General features: G+C 25.8%; 1 protein-coding gene across 4 annotated transcripts; it reads left to right on the forward strand.

The window, feature by feature from the left end:
- Window positions 1-348: 348 nt before the first annotated feature.
- LOC107172184 (uncharacterized) lies at window positions 349-23,050 on the forward strand. Of its 4 annotated transcripts, none has more exons than XM_089217382.1 (20): window positions 354-735; window positions 2,533-2,739; window positions 5,629-5,764; window positions 5,864-6,048; window positions 6,109-6,247; window positions 6,824-7,003; window positions 10,280-10,380; window positions 11,322-11,364; window positions 12,155-12,354; window positions 12,420-12,516; window positions 13,108-13,243; window positions 14,350-14,485; window positions 16,343-16,508; window positions 18,079-18,191; window positions 18,256-18,447; window positions 18,651-18,838; window positions 18,912-19,056; window positions 20,676-20,888; window positions 20,945-21,018; window positions 22,688-23,050. In XM_089217382.1, exons 2-20 carry the CDS (start codon window positions 2,551-2,553, stop codon window positions 22,770-22,772), a joined length of 2,718 nt encoding a protein of 905 aa, XP_089073508.1. In that variant the 5' UTR covers window positions 354-735; window positions 2,533-2,550; the 3' UTR covers window positions 22,773-23,050. The 4 variants fall into 4 exon arrangements, with proteins under 4 accessions (XP_089073503.1, XP_089073508.1, XP_089073513.1 ...); XM_089217387.1 differs by having other exon boundaries at window positions 5,629-5,761; XM_089217377.1 differs by having other exon boundaries at window positions 349-735; window positions 5,629-6,048.

Here is a 23,050-nt window from a genome sequence, read left to right on the forward strand (position 1 = left end):
ACTGAACTGCCTTCTCTGTTTTTGGAAATACAGGAATTACCTTAGGTGTAATATTTTTTTTTAAAGAAAAAGATATATTTTTTGGGAATTTTTCCATCATAACTTTCGTCGTTACGACACGGACCCGTATTACCTATTACTCTATGGAAACAACCGCGACATAATTGATACTTGATAGGTACTATCACATAGGAATCATGATTTAACACTGATAGCATATTTCAGTATAGGTAACCGATAATAGAGGATCCAAATATTTTACAATATTCTTTTTTCCAGAAGTATGTACACTGTAAAATAGACCCACTTTGCGCTTCAATATTCAGATGGAACGGCCTCTCTATGTTTAAGCTACGACCATGATCGTGCATTATAGGGAAGAAATCTGATAACAGCGATTCCTATAATCCTATAGTCGGCCGGTCAGTGATTAATTCCACATGGCTGATGGCTATTGGCAGGTTTCGTTTCGGCGTTCCTAATTGTTCTGCTCCTAATCATTAATTTACCAGTAGGCACTTTCTACATACTGCTATAATACTAGTCACTTCATCACGCCTTGCCGATCACTGACGGATAAACACCTTTAATATAGCTGCTCAACCGATTTTGAAAATACCATGGCCATGGTTTTGTCATATTTCATCACTTACCGGTCATCCCGGTGAATAGTGAAGACCCCATACCTGTGTCGTAGCCTCAGTTTTATTACTCAATGATCGCAGCTTACATCCCGTAAGTATTATTTAAGCTTGTGACTATATATTAAGTATTTTCGTAGAATGTTCACTGTGCACGACGTTCGTTGTGTGTTGTTTTTTTTAACCGAATTCAGCATTTTGTCATTTGTACCAGATCATAATGATTATTACAATGAAGACAAAATGGATGCACCGATATTATGTTTAATGCATTTAATATGTTATTAGATATTATGTTGGAATATTCAAATAGGTGCAACATTATATAATACTAGTTTATTGATTAATGTTAGGTTTGATATTTGTACGATACTTGTATATCAATTAATTCATTACTTATCTGATATTCAATATTCAATAGCTTATCAATTAATGTCAGACATTTTTTCTCACATTTGTTTTAACTAAACATTTGTTACATTGGCATAATACCATTGAATTTCTGCATGCGCAAAACTTTTATTTGTCCAATAATCGTAATGACAAATTAAGTCATATTTAAAGCAAATCGTATTGCTCGCGTATTCTATAGGTATCTCTTTATATTTGATAACAATATAACCTAAATAAATATCAAAATCTTTATATTTTAAACATTGTATGTCACAGTGTCGGCCCGGGATATGAAAGGCCTAAGAAGAGATTTATTTTAGGGCCTCAATTTTTCATCAAAATTTGCCTATGATTGGGTTAATTAAAATTATCAGTACTCAGAAAAAAAAGTACATTCCTAAAAAAAATTATAATTATAATTAATTAATGAAACAATTATATTAATAAAAACCTATAGTGTGTTAAATATGTAGGTAATTACTAATTACTAATATAAACTACAATACTTGGTATTAAAAATTTTCAAAAAAATATATTAACTTTGATAGTTTAGTTCACATAAAAAATAATTATTTGTGTATAAAATACATTTTATATTTATATTAAAAGGTATTTATTTAATTCTCTATAAAAATTAACACACTATTATCACAAAACGACACTGGTCACTAATACTGGAACACTCGTCACATAGTCGTATACTCGTATGTATAACAACTATTGAACTATAGAAGTGATAAAACTCTGACTCGTATAAGCAGAATTGTAAATATATTTATATATTATATATCGTATTATTTTTATACTGTATGCGTATCTGCAATAACGTCATGAAAAATATGTAGTATCCGAAAATAGAATAAAAAGAATTTACGAAAAGTAATAAATACTCGTGTAAATTTATACCCCATTATTATGTGATAATAGATTTTACTGTGTTACCCCATTGTATGCCAACAATACACCCAGGGAATATTTATATTATAATATAATAAATATTTTTAATTTAATAATAACTTAAGAAGATGTCACACCCGCATGCGTTGTCCTTGTCTTAGAAACGTAGAACACTGTAAAAATTTTACTTGTAGTTACAACTTTTCTCCCTCAGTATTTATAGTAGAATTATCATAATTCCATCCACAGCACTTAGGTTAAAACTTTATCTGTGTCTCAGCGTCGTTATATTTTTGATGGCACAAAACAATAATTTTTAATAATTAAACAAAAAAAAAAAAAAAAAAACCAATATTACAACATAGATAACAGAAAAAGTTCTTACATGTGCATTGTAGAATAATTCTGATAATTCTATTATAAATACTGGAGTAGAAAAGTTGTTCCACGCAAAACATGTTTTGCTATGTTTAACATTTGTAAGATAAAGATAGCGCATGCGAGTGTGGCATCCTCTTAAATGTGTGAGTATAAAAATATTGTTTGATTTTGAGATGAAAATCAGAAAACTAATATATTATATATCTTAATTAATTTGCAGGCATTTTATTTATTCACCATGGAACAACCAGATTTGAAGGATTTAAAGATGGTTATACGGAGTATTTTAACTAGTTCTCCAAGTAAATTGACAATCTTGCAAGTATTAAATGAATACTTAAATTATGAAGGTTGTAATTTACCTTATAAGCACTTGGGATACAAAACCATTTATGAGTTGCTGGGAAATATGAATGATGTTTTAAAAGTTAGTTGAAAATTTTTTTAACTTGCATAATATTGGAGTTTTAAATATTTTTTTTACAGTTAATGAATTTAATAAATTACATTTTTTACTACACAATTGTTAATATGTTTATCACGGCCATTTTAGGTAGTTGCTCTAGAATTATTATACAGGATGGTATCTTAATTCACTTAAATTGCTTATAGAAAATTATTATTATTTTGCTCGTTCATTTTTTTAAGGGTATTTATTGCTATCATTTACAACATAAACCGATAAATTTTTTCAAAAACCTTTTTTGAAACCTAAAAACCAAAAAGTTTGAAAACCGATCTTAAAACCTAAACCAAAACCAGAAAATTTAGAAATCCGTTCTCAAAAACCGAAACCGAAACTGTTAAAATATGAAACGGTTTCGATCCCTGACTAGAAGAGAAGTAGACTGTGCTGCTAAAGAATTTTAAATATACTATTACATTGTTATCATCAATGGACACATCATCCCCACTATATTTTAAATTATCCATCAGATGCAAATCAAAGCACCTAAAATCCTATATAAAGGTAATGAAATATTGAAATGTTTAATCATTTATTTTTACATATTAAACGTATATTCTAAACACAGTATATTACAGTGGGCCCTCTTTATATAAAAAAATGTATGATATATATGTCATAGATATATTAGGTAATGGTCTCCACTGCTAATAGAACAAAATGGTTAGGTGGTGCAGTGATTCAATTTGTTTAATTTGTTTGAAACATGTATTAAATATTCATGAACCAATATAATATAAAAATATATTGTGATAATATAATAATAACATAGTTACATTACATATTATACTGTTTTTGTTTTTAATCATGCAAAATCTGGTATGGTATATGCACATGCGTAGAAGTCTGGAACAATAGAATCAGTGTTACTCATGTTAACCGCTGGAACTACCAGCATGCTCCGTCTATTAGTATAAGGTCTATGCAAAACTATGGACAAAACTGTCCTGATTATCTGACATAATTGTAGGACTGATTAGATTTTAATTTTAATAAACTTGAGTTTGATATTTAAGTACTTTGAATATTTGTTTTTTTTCATCTAAAATTGTTTTTCAATAAAAATTGTATTTTTATGTGTAATTTGATTATTATTTAACCATTTATAACATGAACAGTTTTTGGAATATTAAAACTAGCTTTGATTAATGCATAATAAATATGTTGACAGGAAGCTGTTCTCACATGGCCCCATGTTTAGTTTTGTCTTTACAAAAGTACAACATAACAATTATAGGTAGCTCAAATTTATTGTCGTGAGTTTCAATATTACAGTGGGTTATCATTTGTTATCAAACTTGAAAATGTTATTATTAGTTTTTTAGATTCTGAGCGGAGCGATGAATGTATTGATTTTACCATGATGTGTGTTTATTTTATTTTATTTATTTTTTTTGTGTCTGTCATCACGTTTTGGGGCAGTAAAAATGCTTTGATTTTTGACTTCAGTACCTCGTTCGATCAGAAAGTGAATCTAGTTGGTACTTTGGGGGGTCAAAAGTAAAAAATTCTTAATACTTTTCTAAATAATCGAGAAAAACAAACTAAAAATTAAGGGAAAAACGGGAAATTTTACGCACACTCATTTTCCGACAAAATCGATGTAACTTTAAAACAAATGACCATAGATATATGAAATTTTCACGTAATGTTTATATAAGTATATTCTATCCACCATGCAATTTTCAAAAAATTTCGACTTAAGTTGAACTATTCATAGGCATTTCAAATTTTCGATCATTATTAGTTTTTTTAAATTAATATCGATAAAAATTTATTTGTTAGGCAGAAAAACTTGAAAATTTAATACAAGGCTCTTAACATATTGTTATAATAGCAGTTGAAAAATAAAAGAAATTCATAGTCACAATTTTTTTATAAGCATTCAAAGTTTGAATTTTGACAAAATACTTAAAAATCACGAAAATTCACAAATTATTTTAAGCTAGAAATTCATAAAAAATTTTCTTTTTAAATCTAAGATTTAAAAATTTAATACAAGATTCCTTACAAGTTTTTCAATCTTATCAATAAAAGTTATCAAACTTGAAAATGTTATTATTAGGTTTTTTTATATTTTAATTTTAAAGCTATGCATGAATATTTTTAAATTGTGATATTTTACATACTCGTATTTCACTTTAAAAAAATGGACGTAAAAAACAGATAATGGTCTTATCTTTAAGTTTTAAAAGTAGATTAATCAGCTCTATTATTGAAAGTTACAATTCACAATTGGAACTGCTTGAACGCCTATTAATTGATATGTTGTACTTTAGTATGACAAACTCAACTCATGTGGGTTCGTTGTCATCTTTATGAATTAAAATTGTTTGAGAAAAAATTAAATTCAAATAATTTATGTTCTACTATTTTGATTGGCAATATGATCTTATATATAATTTAAATGGTCTTGAAATAGTGATGTTGTTATTTAATGTCATGTGGTTATTAGTACTGTAGTACATAGATTACTAATAAACCATAGACTGATAAGATTTATTCATTCAACTGTTTCATTTATTTTTCATGCATAACTAATTCATCAAAATATTGTGATAATATCAGAATGTTCTTTTATGTTTAAAAAATGGCCGACAGGATTTTCCTTTTGTCAATGATTTCTAATATTGTCTTGTGAGAGTAAGAAAGGGATAGCAATTTTAGTTGCTAGAGAGCACTAAATTATTAAATACGACACTCATAGATTCTTATAGCAAATTATTTTATAATTTTAACTTCAACTTTGAGACTTGCTTATTATATGCTTTAATAAAATATTTTATTAATTATTAAAACCAAGGATATCGTTAAGTATGTGTTTTTTAGGTTGATATTATTTTATTTTAGATACCTTCAAACCCAAATATGAATTCTTTGGTTACACTAATTGTTGATGAAAAAACTTCACACCTCAGAGAACTTGTGGTTAATCAAAAATCTAAAAAACAACGTTCCAGAAGAAATAATTCTTCTGGAAGAGGTGGTAATAATTACATGTATAAGTCTTCCAATTTTAAATCTCGTGATTACAATTACAATACCCATATAACTGAGAATAACTCATCTATGTATGAATATACAGCTCCAAGATGTGATAATAGCATTCATAACAGTAGTCGAGGATATGAATATGGCTCTCATAGGTATGATAACAGTGCTCGTGGATATGATCATGTTAAAATCAAACCTCTCTCAAAAACTCCTGGTACTGTAACACCAAACCTCAGAAGTTTTATAGAAAATCTGTGCAATACTTCTGGTTCAGAAGTAAGTGTTATAGTTTTATTCACAACATTGGTCATTATTATTATTTTTATTGATTTTTAGAAGATAACTATTAATAAACTAAAGACTTGTCTAATAAATCATCCAGATTATAATAAATTGGGTACAACTAATATCGAAGAATCCATAAACATGTTAAAATATTTTATCTACATTGATAAAGGAGGTGTACACCTTAAAGGTAATAATCTAAATAGTATATTTAATATATATTTTATACATTTATGTTTATTAGCTTGTAGCTTGTTTACATATAGTAAGACTGTTTGAATGTTGTAAATATCAAAATAATACAGAGTATATTATATTATATATTATAAGTTCATCACAATCATAATGAAATATGACTATATTAGTCTTTATTTTATCTTATATAACTTATAATTTATGATATTTTTACATTATTTTGTAACGTTGTGTTGACTTATTAATTATTACTGTCTGATTATTATTTTCTTACTTTCTAAGATTCAATTGCTTTAATCATTCAACCAGTTGTGATCTATAAATAATAATAAAATTTGACAGTTGATAGATCCATGAATGGATAGTGACTATTTATTTTGTCGTGTATTTTTTATTAATTTGCAACATATGTTTATTATTATGTATTGTTCTAAAAAGTTTATTTTCACCTAAATCAACTGTTAAATTTTTCTTTGTAATATAGAGCTTAAAAATGAAATATAAATATTTTGGTAGTTAAGATATAATTTTTTTTAATATGAATACTATTTATTTTTTGTTTGAATTTAAGATTCTCCGCATGAAATATTTCCATCTAAAACATCTAATAAAAGCAAGTGCACAATACCGACATCTTCGAATTACCTAAGTAGTATTGTTAATGAAAGCGAAGAAATTTCATATAGTGAGTTAAATGATGATGACTATGATGAGATGGATGATTCAAGTTTTGGAAACCTTAAAGTATATGGTAGGTTTACTTACTTAAAATATATATTATACATATTAATATGAGATTATATATAAATATATTATATATCTTAACCACTGTTAATAACCCAATGTTACTAGGTAATTAATTGCTTTTGAACCTTGCCACGAGTAATCCCTTGGTTATGATCAAAGCTCGTGAATTCATGCATTTGCATATCAATCTTGTTAAATTGTATTTAATGCTAGGTGACATAGTAATATAATTCAAGTTACCGTGGTGAAGTGTGTAAAGTTTTATTTTGCATATTTAGAGACTTTTTACTATTTGGCATATTTATTAGTTTTTCTATTTTATTGTGCATATTTAGTGTATTTTTACCAATATTTGATGAAAATTCAATGACTTATATTTTGATAAAATTAGTGTAGCATATTTTTTTTTTTTCGAATGAAGATTGTCAAATCAAAATCTAGAGCTTGGTTAACTGATGTTCATTAAGAAAGCTCTTTAAAGATTGCATTGTCTTAGATACAACCAGGTATAGAAAAATTTTTCAGTGTAAAACAATGTCAGTTATTACACTATAATTTTATATTATTATTCTTAATTCATTAAGAGGATGTCGCACCTGCATGTGTTGTCTCCGTTTTATATACATACTACATAACAAATTTTTGTTCATTATTTTCATTAGTGTGCTGTTGATTTTATTATTAGAGTGAATTACCTATTATCGAACTTTTAGGTAAGAAAATTAACTATGTTCTCTTGTTGGTTTTTATGATATTTTAATTGTTAAATGAGTTTCAATTTTGAAAAGTATGATTGTTTTTAAATGCACATAACTTATATAAAAATTAAAATATCATAAAAAACCAACGAGAGAACACAGATAATGTTCTTATCTAAAAATTTGATAGTCGGTCAATTCACTCTAATATTAAAAATAACAACACACTATTTAAACTAGTGAAAAAAAATTGCTATTTAGTACGTGTGTAAGACGGAGACAACACATGCAGGTGCGACATCCTCTTAGTACTTGATATTAGTATGTTGGGCTGTTGTATAACATATTTTGATATTGATTATGCAAACCCATGCTCATGTTATATGTTCATTGTCATAGAGAGGGAACTGGAATTTATACACTATTTGTTACAAGGAATTAAGATTTTCTATACTACAGTGCACAGTATCACACGTTATATTTACGCCTAATTTTTGGATTATTCTTATTTCCATTAACTGCTATTGTGCGATTTGAGTGTTTAGATTTATACATGTTTCTATAATTTTATAAACTTATTTATAAAATAATATCTTAATTAAATATTTTATTGAACAATAAATTACTAGTGTGGGGCTTACAGGTTACTGGTGATATAATAAACAATATTATTCTGTCAATGTCAATACAAATCTAATTTGTAAAAAAAAATATGTGGCCTGTCGTGTCTATGTTATATATATACAGTTTAATTTTCAAATTTTTATTTTTTCAGATTTTTATCATTTTTTTTTTTTGAAGTGTCGGTTTGGATGACCAAAAAAACTTGAAAATTTAATACAAGGTTCCTTATGAGTTGTTATTATTGTAGCTAAAAAAAATTAAAAATCGTTAGTCACAATTTTTTTTTATAAGCGTTTATAGTTCAAATTTTGACTAAATACGTAAAAATTATGGCAATGTTCAAATTATCTTAGATAGAAATTCATAAAAGTTTTTCTTTTTATACCTAAGATTTGAAAATTTTATACAAGGCTCCTAAAATATTTATACAATATTATTTGAAAAATAAAAGAAATATAATATAGTCACACATTTTTTTAATAAGCATTTACAGTTCAAATTTTGACTAAATACATAAAAATCACGAAAATTCGTAAATTATTTTATCCTAGAAATTCATAAAAAAATTTCCTTTTAAATCAAAGATTTAAACATTTTTAATAATCTATAATGTTATATCCTAGACAGATGAACCGTTTCCGCTCAGAATCGTTTTTCGTATATAATGATATAATATCATGGAATTCAAATTTAATTCCATCCGTTACAGTAGTTAATCCACTTGTAACGTACCTATACTGTACAGCTGAGTGACATCCACGACTTACCTGCTCTTTATAAATTATTGTGTAATATTTTGGATTTATAGACCACTGAAATTTTCGATTTTTATGAGAATTTTTTTTTGAAGTATCGGTAAAATTTTAGATGACCAAAAAAACTTGAAAATTTAACACAAGGTTTCTTATGAGTTGTTCTTATTGTAGCTAAAAAAAATTAAAAATCGTTAGTCACAATTTTTTTTATTAGCGTTTACAGTTCAAAATTTTACGAAATCTGTCGAAAACGCGAAAATTTGCAAGTAATTTTGAAGTTGATAAATCATAAAATTTTTTGTGTTTATAACTAAGGATTAAAAATACAACACTAAGTTTTCCTTCAAGTAGCTATAGAGAAAACTCGAAGCATCATTATAGGAAAAATGTTATGTGCGTTTGAATTTTAAACTTTTACAAAATAGCGTAACGATAACGATTTATCCTCAAACAATTTTAAATATTTGTTATTATTCAAAAAGTATAAGTCGTAGATACTTGAAAATTTTACCAGTTATTTAGATCGGTATTTTCTTTACATGATTTAATTTTCAAAATTTTTTGAGATATTTATAGACAACGGAAATTTTCAATTTTTCTGAAAATTATTTTTTGAAGTGTCGATAAAATTTTTTTGGCCCTATCAAAATACTTGAAAGTTTAATACATAAATAAAAAATAAAGTTCCTCGTAAGTTATTTTTATAGTGATAACAAAATTATAAGAATACATAGGCACAATTTTATTTTATTATCATTTGTAGTTCAAATTTTTACGAAATCTGGCAAAAACGCGAAAATTATATGAAATCAGGTATATGTATATGTATGATAATATAAGGTATTATGAATTATGATAACTACATGCAATGATTTTAGAAGAATTGATTAACCATGCTTTATTCAAAATGCGTCCTAGTTGAAAAATAATATATTTGTTTCAAAGTAGAATATATGACAACATTTTAATATAATATATTATATATCCTAGACTGACAAATCATCTCCGTTCAGAATCGTTTTTCGTATATAATGATACCTATCATTGCATTCAAATCTAACCTACCCTAGTCAGAGGTCTACCCCACCACCTAATATACAGCAGAGTGACATCCACTTACCCGCTTTTTTTTTTTAATTTAAAATTCTTAGTAAGAAATTTAAATGTGCTCAATTACAATTATGTTTTATTATTTATGTGTAGATATGAATGATTCAAAGTCAAAAAACAATGGTACAGTTACAGCTCAAAATAGTGATAAAAACACATTGATATCTTCAACTACTAAATCATTTCATAATAAAGTAAGATTATTATTTTTATTATCTTTTAATTATTGCTTGCATAGTGCTGTATTTATAGTTAATTATAGAGTTTAAAATATGTTAATAGTTCTTTAAGTTGTTAGAATTTAGTAGGTTCTTTAATGTATGATTAATAAGTATACATATATAATGAATTCAATTGTGAAATCATATTTCAATTATCTAAGTTAAATTTCTATACAGAAGGTACAAAATGAAACTAGATGATCAAGAGAGAATATTAATCCATAGTTGCGTGTTACCTTATTTCTGCAGTTAAAATTTTTTCTGTTTGGTTCATAGACAATGTCTGTGTGAACCAGTATAATTGTGGTTCCCTTAGTTTTCTCACTGATTTTCTGTTATAACTTTGTGGGGTTATTCTATATTTTGGATTTGAATTATCTCTGAACACGAGTAATTCAGGGTTTTGGTAACCCCCCAAACAGCTTAATCCTTGAAAACTTTTGCACCCACTCATCGTAGAGTGACAGAACCAACACTAAATTTTGAGTTTGACTGATCTTGTGTAGATGATGAAGTTTCACTTCAAGCACGCGTACTCACGACACATACTAAGTTTTTTAAACTGGATTTATTTAATTTAAAATCATGTCATGTTTTTGTTTTGTATTTCACTAATTTAAAAAGTTTAAAAATTACTTAAAAATTCAACTTGTATATATTTTTTAATGCATGAATCACATGGTTACTGGTTCCACAAGGTATTATTGAAACAAAGAAATTCTGTTATATTGTAGTTTTAGTTAAATTATATTGTGAGATTTTAAAAATAATAACCACTACCCACAGTCATCGACTGTTCAACTATATTGTTATTTACCATATTTTACTTCCACTGAAAATGTTTTTAAATATATTTATTTATAAAATTTAAAAAAAAATTGCTATTATTTATATATTTTGTATCCATTTTATAGATTGTGCTCAAAATAGGACAAAAATCAAATTGTGATATAAAAAGTAAGTACCTAGTAATTGATTTACAGTTTTCTAGAATTGTCTTTAAATTTACATGTCTTGAACTCATTATTATTATTATTATTATTATTATTTTTATATAAATTTATTTAATATGTTCATTGTTCATGATAGATTAATAATGATTGATGATTGTTTCTATTATATTGTTATTATTTTATTTTATTTTTATAAATAAACGCCAAACTGCTTTCTATGTTGGAATAAACAAAAATAATAAAGCAAAATTAGTTATAACAGCAGTAATACATGGGTTAGATAATAAGAGAGACAGAAAAAACATGTTTTATTAAGGCCAAAGATCAATATTATTACTGTTTGACGAGTGCATGGCTCTCACTAAAAGATTGTTTATCAGAAAGTTGGACCTGGAAGTGGGGAAGAGGAATGGCTCTTGTGATCTGGTCACTCGGTACACGTAGACTAATGCGCTCTAAGAGTTGAGGTACGTTCACCCTCCCGTGAAGCAAGCTGAACAAAAATAGTTGGTTAGCTCTTTCTCGTCTACTTTCAAGTAAACAGAGTTTTAATGTATTCATGACTAGTGTGTAATCGCACTGGAGGTGATAAGTTTAAGTAGAAATCCAACAAGGTCAAGAAAGCTAGATTGAACTCTTTTGATAAATTTGATCTCAACTTAAAGGAATTTATTCCAAACTATTAATCCATTATATGTTAATATGCTTTAAAATCAGTTTTATTAATAATATACAATTGGATTATTGTTGAATTTCATCTTAAATTAATATAATATCAACTTTTTATTTATTAGTTACTCCAGATTCTTCCAAAACTCAAAAGGATGATTATAAAAAAGCCATTGTCGCTATTATAGAAAGATCTGATCAACCAATTACTGTAAAAAAGGTGTTAAAAATTTTTGAAAATAAATACGGTTTTACCTTTCCATTTCAAACTCTTTCATGTGGAACATGCATGGACTTTTTTCGCCTGCATCCAGATTTGTTTAAAGTAACTAATTATCAATTTTAGAATATTAATACTATTAAAAATAATAAAAATAACTTTCTTTTTAGTTGGAAGATCAATGCTCTACAAACAGTATTGTAAGTTTAGAAAAACAAATAATATCCAAACCTAAAGTAACTATTAGAAGAATCTTTAAAAAAGCATGTAAGTGGAATTTTGTACCTACTTTTTTCTCGTTTATTAGGATAATGGTCTTTGACAATTAAAATATTGGTTGTTAGTTGAACTTAAATTGCATTAAATTAAATTTCTATGCTTTCCTCATAGGTGTGCGCAGGGGGTATGCAGGGTATGCAACTGCATACCTTTAAGCTCTTTGAGGGGCAAAAATCAACTCTGGAAAATTGAAACATCCAGTTATCAGTTATCAACTGCCATGTATTTGCAAAATACATTCTTTTTGTATTTTGTCATGGTATTACAACATTTTTTTAGCTAAGCAGTAGATATTTCAATATTTGTGTATTGTGTATATATAATATATATATTATTAGAATTTTACAAGCTTAAAATAATTTTGAAAAAGAGACCTGTGCACGCCTATGGCTTTCAATATTATAAAATATAATAATAAACCAATGAAATATTTTTTATAACATAATTTATTTATTTTTATTAGGTTCTTTTTATTCCAGCAGTTTTATTATATCCTTAAACCAATATTCATATAATTATTTTTTAAATTAATTAAAAATACTTAAATATTTAAATTTAATTTATTATTTACATTTTAAGCTATATTTGAAAATGATGCTGTTACCAATTCAAAATACAATATAAATCAGAGTAAGATTATATCTGAACTTTTATCAAACAAAAATGATGATCAGAAATCTAAAGATATTACAATAGATAATTCATGCCAACTAGAGTAAGTATAACATTCTTTATTATCTTTTAAGAGAACGCTACCCATGTATTTGTTGTCTCTGTCCAATGGCGCCAAACTATATTTTAAAAGGGGGGCAAGTAAAAACTTAAACGGACCACCGCCCCTGTTTACAAAATAAAAACCATATATCTTAATAGCTTAGGAGTTAGGAACATAATTCATAGTTTGTTGGGGTACCCACGGACCCCTACGACTCCACCCACTGTAAAAAAGGGGAGGCAGTCGCCCCTCTTGGGTTTTAGGTTCGGCGCCACTGTCTCTGTCTTAACATTATGACATAGAAAATGCCCATCTAGCCTGCTGTTAGTTATGATATTAGAGTGAACTTATTTATTATCAAACTTTTGCTTAAGCATCGGATTTATTCAATATTTTCATTTTCAAGCAAGTTAAGAGCTTTTTTAATTTGTAATATTTTACATACTCGTATTTAGCTTGAAAATAAAAATATCAAAGCATTTCCAACGCTTTATACAGGTAATGTTCTTACCTAAAAGTTTAAAAATAGGTCAATTCACTAATATAAAAACTAACTATTGAAACTAATAGCAAAAATTGACCATTAAGCTCCTCTTAAGATTTAGTAAAACTTTCATTTGAAACAAGGATCATCAACCCGCCTTATATTTTTATTATACAAAGACTTGCAAAATTTTTTTAAGTAATAGGTTCCAAAAGTTGAAAATTTGATGACCCCTAATTTATTTTGGAAAAAACTTTATTAATTTTTCAAAATTTTATTAACTTAGTTGAATATCTAAAAAAAAATGAATTAAATTTGTTATTAAAATATATATTTATTATATCATGACTTTAGAGCTATGTTAATTTACTTTGTTTAAGATTTTTTTAAATTCTACTATTATTTTTAATTTTAATTAAAAGTCTACTGTAACTTACTAAAGCTTAATAAATTCACAAATCTTTATTTACTTACTGTATTGCGTATGAAATTATTACTTATATTGCTATATCCTTGAAATAATATGTGTTCATATGAGAAAATTTATCATAACTATATATCTATCTTCTAAAATATGTTTTCAATTAATTTATTCTATTCTGATTTTATTTTTATATTTTAGATGTGAAAAGTCAGTAAATTCGTATGAAATATATGATGCTGATACAGTATTGGATACAATGAAAGTAAAAATGCGCCAAATTTTAAGTAAACATAAAGATGGTATATTATGTAGCGATTTTATGAATGTTTATGGTGTAAGTATTCGATGAAATGATTTTTTTATTCACTCACATAACATTTACAACTCTATTAACAATAGCACCAAATTAAATTATCCTAATATTAGATAAAAAAATTAAATAATTTTTACTAGTATGAATTAACATTTTGAGTTTTAAACGAGATGTCACATTATGAGGTCACCACACCTACATATTATGTTATCTCTATCTTACAAATGTGCAATATAGCAAAAACTGTTTTTTACGGAAAAGAACCCAAAAAGCTACAGTCATAACTAAGAAACAAAATGTTTACATAAAAAACCTGATAGATCATAACCAGTGGTGTAGTGGAGGGTACACGGCGTGTACCCACCTCCTAATTTTATAATTATGCGTGTACCTTTAACGAAAATCGTAGTACGCGGGTACACGGAACATAAATAAGATGAATTAACGTTACCCATCAAATAATATATATATATATTAAATTTTGATATTTAATAAGTAAAAAAAGATAAGCGTAATTTGTTTATTTCACGGACTAAGAAAAGATCATAAAAGTCCATGGTTTACTTGTACCACGGCTATGGTAGTACACTAGTACTATCTTAAATCGTGTTGTACAGGGTCTTTTGTACACAAATCTATTTTTAAACCATTTGGTAACGTTTACAATATTGTTGTTTTGTCCAGTTATCAGTTATTGTTCCAAGTATTCATTACAATTCTATATAAACGTTTTGTCCCTAGTACTTTTTCACATTAGTATTATTATGGTAAGTTAATAGTGGATACTTGTTCAATATGCTATCTACCCTGAGTATTTTGTCTACCATAATTTTATGTTGGTCGATGGCTTAATATGCTATTTATAAATGAAAATTGTGGTTTTGTTTACCAAATATGTTATAATCAATAGTAGAAAACATGAACGAGTACTAATTAGGGGGGTGTGGGGGGCATAGCCCCCCACGTTTTATTTTACAATGTTTCAGGCGTGTACCCATAAAAATTTTTAGGACTACATCACTGATCATAACTTACCTTTAAAGTAGTTGAATAACAACATTATAAATATTTATTTTTATATCGATGGTGACAAGACAAAAGGGTCTAAGCGACATAATTCATAGTTTTCAGGAGAGCCCAAAAACTTTTGTAGGTGATTTAATTTTTTTTTTTTTCTATTTTAGCAATAACTTTTTTAAAGTAAGGTGCGGAAGTTTAAAGTGCGGATGTAATATATATTTTTCCATCCAATAGAATAGATTGTATCGCTTAAACCCTTTTGCCATGTCACCATTGATATCTTATGCTACTAGATTCAATATTTTAAAATATTTATTAAGTATGACTTGTTTTTCAAAATAAAACATTTAATTGAACAATAAATCAAATTATAATACTTTGTTGGACATTATGTATGTATTAAATTTTTTGATTAATATGATTAATGATTTTCAAGACGACTGATATCAGTCGGCCAATAAAAAGTATTACCAACTAGGAAATTCTCTTCTATATCAAGGCTTTCTAGTTTAAGTTTATTTAGGATTATATTTGAGAGAACTTGATATGATGTGGTGTTAAATAGGAATATTCCATTATAGTGTTGGTAGTCTATCATATCTCCTTTTTTATATATAAATGTGTTATAATAAATATGTTTACTTATGCGCTGTTTTATGTTTACCATTAGAATACTCCTTTTCTTTAGGAGTTTCGATAGTAATAAATAGTTTTAGCTAAATATTTCATATAAATTTATATTTTTAGCTAAAACTTATATTTTAAACTGGGTACTTGAATTTGTATTTTTTGTGATTTTATAATTACTTTATTATATTTAAACATTCAAAAATTAATCTTTTGGTACATTTTTTATAGAGTGAGTATAATAGTCACTTTAGTTTTTCTGAGTATGGATTCAGCAGCATGAGAGATATGGCATACAAGTTACCGTCTGTTTTTTATGTAAAAGTAACTGAAGATAACCATGAATGTATTCTATTTGAAGCTTGTAGACGAAATGAACTAGAAAATGACTTGGACGGTTAGTAATGATGAATGTGTTTATGTTATATTATCAAATATGGTAACTATTAACTAATAATCAGTGTTGGGATACTCCAATGTATTTATGTATCATATTACACTTATTAATGTTTATCTGTTTCATATTAAATATTTAGGGTTACACTAATAAGAGAGAAAAAAAATTGCCTATAAGGTAATTTCAAAATAAAAAAAATATTTCAATCCTTTTGATAATGTTTTTGAATTCACACAAATGTAAATAGATTTTTTTCATTTATATTTTTCAATGTTTTTATAATTGCTATAGTTATATTTTATATACTTTCAATGGAACAGTCATTCTGTTCAACAGGTGTTAGGAAAATATATTAGACACTAAGACACTTTATATGTTGAGTAGGTGCTCACAATTCCAACAGCATTCATTCTTAAATTCAAGAAATGAAACTTAATTTAAATTGTGTGTAAGACACCAATAATGTATTCTATGTCAGTTATTGTCCAGTATATTATAAGTTATAATAGTAGTTTTAGGTTATTTATAAACTTGGGATCCTTATAACTTACTTTGCATGCTCCATCTGCCTAATTATTGAATATTCCATTTTAATTCATCACATTCACTTGCAAAATACATCAAACATTTCTATATCAGTGAAGGCTTTTATACCATTTTAAAATTATTATCATTAGAACAATATTATAGCACAAAACTAAATTAATTAATTTTTATTACATCTGCTGTAACTTATAGTGATGATTTGAACAGAAAACATTCTAACCTTATTTCCTATGATATTTCCTCACTAACACTTTCTGATAATGCTTCTAGCATAAAATGTTGAGAATCTTTGGACGTTATCTTTAATCTTTAGTTTTCATAGAATTATATATATTATCTAGATAAGATTATCAGACGGTATTCAATAATAATTATATACCAATTTACTTAAGGTCTAAAATTTTTTATTTATTACCTGATGTGTTTGTTATAAAACTTTTATGACAATGAAAACACAGTATTTTAATAGATATAATATAATAATATTTATAAGAATCTTGACTATTTCTTGGTTTTTCGGATACTTGAGAACTTTCTGATCTAATATGAGATATATTCACTTTACTAAACAAAAATTTATTGATATGTTAATTTTTGACTAAATTTTGTTAGAATCTATTATTTTAATTTATTACTTGGGAAAAAATTCATAATTCGATTTAAAAATGCAGTGTATCCATTGTATATGTATCAGCATTCGACTTTTGACTATTCTTATTTTATTTCTATCACTATTCTACATATTATATATACATATATTTTTTTTAAACAAAAATCATTGTTTTAACATAACTCCTATGTTTTTATATTATCATAACTATACAAAGTACAAAGCAGTTTAAAACGTTAAGTTATTAATATCTCATCTATTATTAACCGACCAACCAACAAACCTTCTTACTAAAAGTATTTTGTCGGTTAACTGCCTTATGTAAAGTACATTAATGCTGCCTTTGAATTATATGGTACATAATATGAATTCACATTATTTTTTAATTAAAAAATTATGTTATATAATTTTCAGATCCATCGCTGTTTTATAAGAAGATTCCGAAGACTATATTGAATAATCTTTCAAATTTCTTTGATAAGTATCGAAATGGTGTCAAATTGAATGAACTTTTGACTTTATACTGTGTAATATAATAAATTAAATAATTTTTCTTTAAAACTATTGTTTTAGTTGTATTTTATTTTTTAGGCAGAATATGGCCGAGCTTATGAACCATTAAAGTATGGATATACTTCTGAAAAGCACATGTTTGAATCTTTAGACAAAATGGTTGAAGTTAAAAATAATGAGCTATTTACAATAAATCATCTTGCCTATAAAGAACTTTCAGAAAATATAGATCATACTGACGACTATGATAACATTTCTGTTGTGTTACCGGTATGTATTAAAAAAGTTTGTACCTTTTAATGAAAATTCAGATTGTATTGTGTTATATTTTCTTAAAAATTTAAATCATCTGATTTTCAATAAATTTAATGTTTTGAAAAAAATGATTCAAAATACAAATTGAAATATATTTGACATATATTGTATTAATAAAAAAAAACATTAAATTTACTGGATTGTTTTGCTATACACAGAATCCTGATTTTTTATTGCATTATTCTGGCAACGATATCTGCAATGGAAGATTTAAATATCCTAAAGTTAAGTTTGATCCTCAAAAGTCTGTAAATGTCATTGTTGCTGAAATTTACAACCCAAGTTCATTTTACATTCAATTAGCAGCAGAAGTCAATAATCTGAATAGTTTAATGGACTCATTGCAGTTGGTTTTATCTTTCATTGATTTTCTACTCCGTTGTTGACTTACTAAATTTGTATCCTGTTTATTATTATAGATTGTTTTACAAGAAAAATGAAACAAAGTACAAAGTTCTACCACAACTAATTCTCCAAAACTTGGCATGTACCTCTTGTTTTGAAGATTCCGGCTTGTGGCACAGGGCTACAGTTATGAAAATTGTTGATGATAAAAATGTTCAAGTAATTAAGATTTTTAAACATATTATAGATTTATAGCTTATATGAACCTTAAAATAAATTCAAAATTTAAAATGTATTTTTGTTTATAAGTTAATATATGTAAGATATCTATTTAGTTAACTTCATACAATTATTCAATAACACGCACATTTAAATTAATTAAATATAATATTTAAAAATAATTAGGGGATGTGTGTTGAACCATATTTGTTTGCTAAAATTAAAGTAAGTGGTTAGAAATATTTCAAAGGGTATCGGTACCGGTTCTTCCATTTTTCCGCAATTCTATAAAATTTGAAAATTATATTTTATTTTGTATTACTACCTAGATTATAATACTTTTCCATTAATCTATTGCTTGATACCAATTTTTTTTGGCAGGTTAAGGGGGGGGGGGGGGTTAATAGGTGTATTACATCAACTAAAACTATGTCATGGGAAAATCTCATGCCTCACTGATATATCAAATTATAATAGTTTTGCTATCCGAAAGATAAATATCAAATTATAATAGTTTTTTTTATCTAAAAGATAAAAACTTTTCAGGTTGGATCAAAATCTAAACTTTCATTTTACTTTAAATAGTACTAAAAAGAAAAGTTGGAAAACAACAAATATTATGCATTATTCAAATGCATATTTTATCGTCTATAATTATAATTTTGAATACAAACTTTGATCTGACTTGCATGATATACTATTTATTTATATATAAAAAACTTCTAAATAAAAGAAATTAAATATATAAATCCAACTATTAATACTTGTCTTTGTTCTAAAATATGCATCGGCTCTGACCTCCTTAAATTTAAATATATTTAGAAAAATACTAACATAAAATTGAGTTTACTTTAATGTTCTGAATAATATGTTATTTTAGATCATTCTTATTTTGGCTTATTTAGTTATATTTATCTTTAATCATTTAGTGTCCTTTTTTATAAACTATTTCATTTGTTTTTTATTCAAGAATTAAATGCAGTATCAATTATTAATTTTCTCAGTGTAGAAGGGGGTTGTGGTATTTTGTTGCCTTGTAATTAGTAATCATAATATTTACAATATTTTTTAAACACTTATAGAGCTAGACTAGTTAGTCTTGTTTTTTGGAGTTTTCTTAAAATATAAATTTTATGTAAAAATGTTTGTTCATGAATTTTTATATTTTTAAAGAAACTGCCACTGTTGGTAGAACTTTTAACAATAAATAAATATATGGAAAAATTCAGGATTACAATAATTTAATTATTTAAGTGTTACACTAATTAATAGAAGGTTGATATCAATAAGTAATATGATGAATGATACTATTGTGTCAATACTAGTCAATTTGTATACTACTCTTTATCAATATTTTGTATGCAAACACTGTATTTTATTTAAATATACTACTTTTTATGGATTTTATAATACAATTTTACATAGACTTTTAATTTGTATACATTTCAGAAATTGGTAGTTTATTAAAATAATTTAATATTTTGTTTTTATGGCATATTCAGTTTAGGGAATTAATTAATAAATATTTATTACTTTATGTAAATTTCACATTATGTTGAAAAGTAAACATAATTATTTGTTTTTATATAAAATTGACCTCTTTTTCATTATTTTTTTAGTTATTATATGTTGATTATGGGTCAATAGAAATAGTACCAAAAGAAAATGTTAGACTTTTGGCATCACAATTTGGGATGTATCCTGCTCAGGGAGTGCATTGCAGTTTGCACAAATTCAATGCATTAAATTATCCACGAGAAATAAGTGAATCATTTGCTGAAATGGTTGAGAACCATGAACTAGAAGCACAGTTTCACCCACCAATATCTGACGTAAATTTCTAAATAATCTTAGTTTTACTTAATTATTAAATTTTATTTTATTTCAGGACGATTCTAAAAAAAAAAATGTAACTTTATTTTTGAAAACACAAAATAGAAAAATTAATATAAATAATACATGGTAAGTTTACTTATAAATATAATTTTATTTTTAGATTCTGAGCGAAGTAAATGAATGTATTGTATTTGTACATGGTTTTTTTTTGCTGTCTGTAGAACTATTTGAGGTGGAATATTCTCCGATTTTGAACATCAGCATATTTTTTGATATTAAAGTGAATTTATTTGTTACTCTAATTAAGTGTCAGGAAAAACATAACTAAATTAGTTATTTTTACTCAAAACCAGTTTTTGAAAAGTTTGATTTTATTTTTTATGAGGTAACTTAAAAATTTATAACTGCTGACCCAATTTTAGCCAAATATTTATGTTAAAACATTTTCAAAATATTTAAACTCTTTTTGAGCTAGCTAAAATGCCTTGAAAATTTTTAGAATTTTTTAAATAATTCTTAAGAGGACTCAACACCCACATGCGTTGTCACATACCAAAAACTGTACTTGCTCGTCACAACTTTTATTCCTCAGTATTTATAATAAAATGATCAAAATTACACAATGGATAGGTAAGAACTTTATCTGTGTCAAAGCATTGTTATTTTTTTGAAGGTGAAAAACCGATAATTTTTAATAGTTAAATAAAACAGTAAAAAATAATTTTTTTTCTTAAGCTAATAAACAGTTGTCCCATGCAAGTACAATTTTTGCTATATTCTGCGTTTGTAAGACGGAGACACGAATGCCGACGCCACGTCCTCTTAATAAAAACTTTTCACTTGGTAAAAAAAACTCAAATTTTTAATTGGAGTTCTTCATTAGTGCCTTTATAAGAAGCTCAAAAATATTACAGATACTTAGTCACAATTATTTTGTGCATGTATATAGGTACTTTATAAGTATTTGAAATATTTATCAAATGTTTATTTGATCATTCTTTTTTTTATACATTATACAATTTTCAAAAAAATTTTACCTGTTGAGCTATTTTGATTTTAAGTGTTTTTTTTGTCTTTTTCTATAAATTTCAATAATATTTTATCAAATTTGGTCAAAATGCTTGACAATTTAATCAAGGTTTCTCATAAGTTGTTATGATAGCAATTCATAAATATTTAAGATCCATACACATTTATAAATTTTTTAACATATTATTTTGACTAAATTTTACAAAATCTCCAACATTTTCCAATTATTTTTAATTGAACATTAATTATAAAATGTATAATTTTATAGCTAAATATTAAAAATTACAGACATTTTAAGTTAAAATTTGGATGAAATTACATATTAAAACCAAGAATAATGGTTTTAGTTCTTTTTTTGTAATTTAAAAATATTATTCATGGGTACCTATAACTTTTAGAGTAGGTATATTATATTTTATACACATAATGACATTTTCAAATGCAATTTTTTCAGTGACAATAAATTCACCTTGCTGTAATACTATCTGTAATACCTCATAATAAATAATTACTTTAATCACAATAATATCATAAAATATACTTCATATAACTATAGATGGTCGCCCATCTTCCTTCAGAATCGTTGAATATATATCATTGAACTAAAATTTAATACATCCATAACACTGAATCTCTATACACCTAATGTGCAGCAGATCAATACCCACTTACTTGGCTTTTTTTTAATCTTATGAGGCAGTCACACAAAAAAAAAATTATATTTTATAATACATTGTATTGTTAATTTTTTTAATGTTGTTTCCAGTTCTAATGAAATAATGAAACATTTACATAAACACCAAGAATCTGTTAGAAGGTTGATTTATAAAGTAATAGAAGAAAACAAATGAATTCGAACTTTATAGAAAAACAAGAAATCAAAGAAAATTCCATTTTTTGAAATATAGTTATGCTATATTATTTTATGTATACTTGCTACTTAATTTATGATTATGTACAGACTAATTAATTTCAGTTTCTTCATTAATTCCTACAACTAATTTATTTGACATTTTTTTAATTATATATATTTATTTATGTTTGTAACCTAAAATGTTGAGTACCTTAACTCAATTAGTTAATTACTAAATTGTCGTATTTTATTTGTAATACAAATTGTTTAATATTA

Source organism: Diuraphis noxia, unplaced genomic scaffold (genome assembly GCF_037042655.1).
Source record: "Diuraphis noxia isolate RWA-SAM2 unplaced genomic scaffold, SU_Dnox_SAM2 contig0001, whole genome shotgun sequence".
Taxonomy (NCBI): Eukaryota; Metazoa; Arthropoda; class Insecta; order Hemiptera; family Aphididae; genus Diuraphis; species Diuraphis noxia.